This window comes from Pituophis catenifer, unplaced genomic scaffold (assembly GCF_029215685.1).
Source record: "Pituophis catenifer annectens isolate HBS135680 unplaced genomic scaffold, rPitCat1.0.hap2 SCAF_8, whole genome shotgun sequence".
Lineage (NCBI taxonomy): Eukaryota > Metazoa > Chordata > Lepidosauria > Squamata > Colubridae > Pituophis > Pituophis catenifer.
Window position 1 is genome coordinate 82,089,446 of NW_027256888.1, and position 5,226 is coordinate 82,094,671.

General features: G+C 52.5%; 1 protein-coding gene across 1 annotated transcript in view; it reads left to right on the top strand.

Annotated features, from left to right (window-relative positions):
- Nucleotides 1-2,329: 2,329 nt before the first annotated feature.
- The window catches only part of PCED1A (PC-esterase domain containing 1A), a 20,288-nt gene continuing 17,391 nt past the window's right edge, over nt 2,330-5,226 (top strand). The window contains exons 1-2 of the mRNA XM_070948821.1: nt 2,330-2,441; nt 4,935-5,014. Of these exons, the coding sequence (XP_070804922.1) occupies nt 2,369-2,441; nt 4,935-5,014 (153 nt within the window). The 5' untranslated portion in view covers nt 2,330-2,368. The remainder of the gene's footprint in view (nt 2,442-4,934; nt 5,015-5,226) is intronic.

Sequence of the window (5,226 nt, forward strand, 5' to 3'; positions counted from 1 at the left end):
GTGGTCGTGTGACTGGGTAGGCGTGGCCAACTCAATGTCATTCACATCGAGGGGTGCCCGCCCTGCCCCTCCCCTCCCCTCCCAGCCACTCCTCCTCCCCTCCCCAGCCAGGATCCTTAGGGCCTCAATAGGAAGCAGTTGTTGGAGCTAAGCAGGAGAAAGAGTTGGCAAAACAGCTGGCTCAGTTCAGATTGAGCCTGGTGGCTCAGCAGACTGATAGCATTGTGATTAACACCAGCTGCCTGCAATTACTGCAAGTTCGAATCTCACCAGGCTCAAGGTCGACTCAGCCTTCCATCCTTTCTAAGGTAGGTAAATTGAGGACCCAGTTTGTGGGGGCAATGAGCTGACTTTGTATAAATATATACAAAAAGGATGACGGCTATTGCTTAACGCATTGTAAGCCGCCCTGAGTCTCCGGAGAAGGGCGGCATATAAATTAAAAGCAAAATAAAAAATTGGATCTGAGCCGAGAAGGAGTCTCGGCAGAAGCACCTCACTGAGGACTAGGAGCATAGACTTTCCAAGCAGAGGGAAGACCTGCGGGAGTGCAAGGCCAGGTACCGGCGCCTGGAGGCTCAAAAGGTGAGATGGTCAGCCAGTTCCAGGCTGTAATGCAGTCCCACTGGAACGAGGCCTCCGGCTCTTTGCCACCAGCGGCGCTTCCCTCCAGCCTTCGCCCAAAGCCCCACACCAGGAGGCTAAAGCAGACCCCGAGTCTGAATTCCTGCCCCCCTCCGACCCACACAAGAAGACCCTGAAGGGGGAGACTCTCTGCAGCAACACAAACGTTCATTGCACTTATTCAGCCCAGGGGTCGTAGTTTGAGGAGCCCTGATTTAGTGCAATGCGAAAAATGCAAATAATTTTTCTGCGGACCACCAACATTTTCTCGCGGATCATCAGTGGTCCACGGACCACCAGTTGGTGACCGCTGCTCTAGTCCAACCCCCTGTTCATGCAGGAGACCTTAGACCCGTGATGGTGAGCCTAGGGCACGCGTGCCACAGATGCCACATATCTGTGGGCACGTGAGCATTGCCCTAGCTCAGCTCCAGGGCGCACCGGCCAGCTGATTTTCGGGCCTCCTGGGTCCACCAGAAGTCAGGAAATGGGCTGTTTCCGGCCTCCAGAGGACTTCCGGGGGTGGTGGGGAAGGCCATTTTCGCCCTCCCCAGGCTCCCAGAAAGCCTCGGGAGGGTGAAAAACGGGCCTACTCGGCCAATGCTGGATTTCAAAAATTTTTATTACTGGTTCTGTGGGTGTGGCTTGGTGGGTGTGGCTTGGTGGGCGTGGCAGGGGAAGGATACTGCAAAATCTCCACTCCCACCCCGTTCCAGGGGAAGGTTACTGCAAAATCTCCACTCCCACCCCGTTCCAGGGGAAGGTTACTGCAAAATCTCCACTCCCACTCCGTTCCAGGGGAAGGTTAATGCAAAATCTCCACTCCTACTCCGTTCCAGGGGAAGGTTACTGCAAAATCTCCACTCCCACTCCGTTCCAGGGGAAGGTTACTGCAAAATCTCCACTCCCACTCCGTTCCAGGGGAAGGTTACTGCAAAATCTCCACTCCCACTCCGTTCCAGGGGAAGGTTACTGCAAAATCTCCACTCCCACTCCGTTCCAGGGGAAGGTTACTGCAAAATCTCCACTCCCACTCCGTTCCAGGGGAAGGTTACTGCAAAATCTCCACTCCCACGCCGTTCCAGGGGAAGGTTACTGCAAAATCTCCACTCCCACCCCGTTCCAGGGGAAAGTTACTGCAAAATCCCCATTTCCTCCCAATCAGCTGGGACTTGGGAGGCAGAGAATAGATGGGGGTGGAGCCAGTCAGAATTTTTACTACCGGTTCTCCAAACTATTCAAAATTTCCGCTACCCGGTTCTCCAGAACTGGTTAGAACCTGCTGAAACTCACCTCTGTACCGGGCCCACTGTGCCAAAAGCAGGGGGAGTTTGGGGGGGGGGGGAATTTGCATGTGCATGCTTGGGGGGATGGGCGCATTGAATTATGGGGTGTGGGCACATGCGTGAAACCCCCCTGCGTTCCCCCCGCTTTTGGCACGCGACGGCAAAAAGATTCGCCCTCACTGCCCTAGACCATATCAATCAATCAATCCGAATAGAGCTGGAAGGGACTTTGGAGGTCATCTAGATCAACCCCCTGCTTTCAAGCAGGAGACTATAGCAAAGTTGTCATCTTGTGAGATCTTTCATGGTTCTTCCAAGTTCCCCATGATGAGAATTCGTGTTGCGGTTGGGGAAGAAAATCAGCTTTGGGATTTTGGGACAAACTCTTGAGAACGGGGCTCTCTTCTCTTGCAGATCCTGAATTCCCCGGTGGCCGAAAACCCTATGATTCCTCCGAGATGCTCTGCTTGAATTCCAAGGAGGTCCGTCAGCTGCTACACAACAAGTTTGTGGTCATCTTAGGGGACTCGAGTGAGTGCAGACTTCGAAAGGATGAGCTACCAGCTTTCTTGAAGGCATCACAGCTAGCTTTCCCCCAACCTATCAGGATCTTGGATTGCAGCTTCTGTCATAGCTATGCCAAAGGAGCCAGTTGCTCATGATGGGTTTGTGAGTCATTCAGGTCCAGCAGGATCAGATGGGGAAACCAGGGGTCAAATCTATCTCGGATGGTGGTGGTGGTGGTGGGGAGATGTACAAGGCATGATGGGTATTAAGAGTTGAACACGTCTCTGTTGGTGGAAGAAGCTGTATCTGCTTTCTGCTGGAGAAGACGGAGGAAAATGCACGGACCTTCCTTGTTCTGACTTCTAGGAATGTGGACTTCATATAGAATCAAAGAGCTGGAAAGGGACCCTGGAGGTCTTCTAGCCCAACCCTCTTCCTGCAATCTTTCACAGATAAAATCGCAAGTCTCGAAACGTGGCCCCTTTAAGACTTGTAGACTTCAACTCCCGCGCTGGCTGAGGAATTCTGGGAGTCGAAGTCCGCAAGTGTTAAAAGGGGCCAATTTTGGAGACCCCTGCTTTTTAATTCAAGCTGGACAACGTCCGGTGGTGTGGGTCAACTCCCAGAATTCTCAGCTACGGTCAGTCTTGAAGTGGCCAATTTTGGGGTCTCTGAATAAAAGGATAGGAGTTGTGAGCTCACGGTGAGCTCGCACTGAGTCACAGAGACCAAATATTGTCCATCTCGCTCTGATATTACAACTCTGAGCATCTGATTTGCTTCTTGTAAGTCTATTACTATCATCTGTCTCTCTCTCTCTCTCTCTCTCTCTTTCTCTCTCTCTCTCTCTCTCTCTATCTATCAAATCATGTACTGTATTTTTCTACTTAGCTAGCTAGCTACTGTATATAGCCATGATGCGAACCTATGGCACGCGTGGCACAGGTGGCACGCCTAGCCATATCAGTGGGCACGCCAGCTCAGCTCTGAGAGAGAGAGAGAGAGAGAGAGAGAGAGAGAGAGAGAGAGAGAGAGAGAGAGAGAGAGAGAGAAAGAGAAAGGCTCTGGAGGCTGGGGACAGCAAAAAACATTACTTCCTGTCCCACTGGGAGTTGGGAAATGAGCCATTTCAGGCCTCCGGAGGGCCTCTGAAGGAGTGGGGAAGGCTGTTTTCGCCCTCCCCAGATGCACAGAGAGGCTCTGGACCCAGATGAGAAAGAAAAATGGGCCTACCGGGCCATCGCATACCAGGAGCGGGAGTGGGGGGTGTTGTGCGCACATGGGCAGGGCGCAGAGAATTATGGGAACCTCCCCCGCGCTCCTGGCACGCGATGGCAAAAAGGTTAGCCATCCCTGGTATATAGTATCATTCTATTCTATTCTATTCTATTCTATTCTATCTCATCCCATCCCATTCTAAATTCCCAATCCCATTCCATTCTCTCTCTCTAATCTCTCTTTCTACTTAGCTAGATACTGTATACAGGAGGGATGGCTAATCTTTTTGCCGTCGCGTGCCATAAGTGGGGGGAGTGCAGGGGGGTCGCGCGCACTTGTGCCCACACCCATTATTCAATGCCCCCCCCGCTCCCCACGCTTTTGGCACGCGACGGCAAAAAGGTTACCGGTGGGCCCAGTAGGCCCGTTTTTTTCACCCTCCCCAGGCGCCAGAAGCTTTCTAGGAGCCTGGGGAGGGTGGAAACGGCCCATTTCCTGACTTCTGGTGGGACCGGAAGTCCCGAAAATCAGCTGGCATGCACGCTGGAGCTGAGCTAGGGCAATGCTTGCATGCCCATAGATATGGCTCCACGTGCCACAGGTTCGCCATCACGGGTATATAGTATTCTACTCCATTACTCTACTCTACTCCTCTCCTCTCCTCTCCTCTATTCCCATTCTCATTCTATTCTCTATTGTATTGCCTCTCTTTCCTTCTCCCTCTCCCTCTCTGTCAAGGTGGCCCAGTGGTTAGAATGCAGCCTTGCAGGCTGACTCTGCCGACGGCCAGGAGTTCGATCCTGACCGCTCCAGGTTGACTCGGCCTTCCATCCTTCCGAGGTCGATAAAATGAGGACCCAGATTGTTGGGGGGAAATATGCTGACTCTGCAAACTGCTGAGACAGGGCTGTAAAGCAATTGCGAAGCGGTGTATAAGTCTAAGGGCTAAATTTCTATGGAGTATCTCCGTCATCCAAGTCCTAGTTGTCCCAAAAGTGATTTTTTTTTTTTCCCAAGCGGCCACTGGATTTTCTGGTTTTTCTTTCGAAGACGTTTCGCTTCTCGTCCCAGGAGCTTCTTCGGCTGCGACTTCCCCACCAGCCAGTCCGAGCTGAAGAAGCTTCTTGGAGGAGAAGCGAAAGGTCTTCAACCCCCCCCCCCCCAGAAAGTCCAGTCGCCTCTTGAAAAAAGCACCTTTGGGAGAAGTCTACGGGCTCTTGTGAATGGGGAGGCTCCCTGCCCGTCATAAATGGAGGACGAGCTCAAATTCCCTTCTCCTCTCTCTCCCTCTTCCTGCAGTCCAGCGGTCGGTCTACAAGGACCTCATTCAGTTGCTCCAGAGTGACTCCTTACTCACTTCGTCCCAAATGAAGTCGAAGGTAATTGGCCACGGAGGTCGTCTGGAGCAGGTTACAGCCGTTTTGGGGTGGGCTGGGGGTACAGATACAGAATAACAGAGTTGGAAGGGACCTTGGAGGTCATCTAGTCCAACCCCCACCCACCCAAGCAGGAGACCCTACACCATGTCTGACAGAAGGCAGTCCAGGCTCTTTTTGAAAGTCTCCAGGGATGAAGCTCCCACAACTTCCGA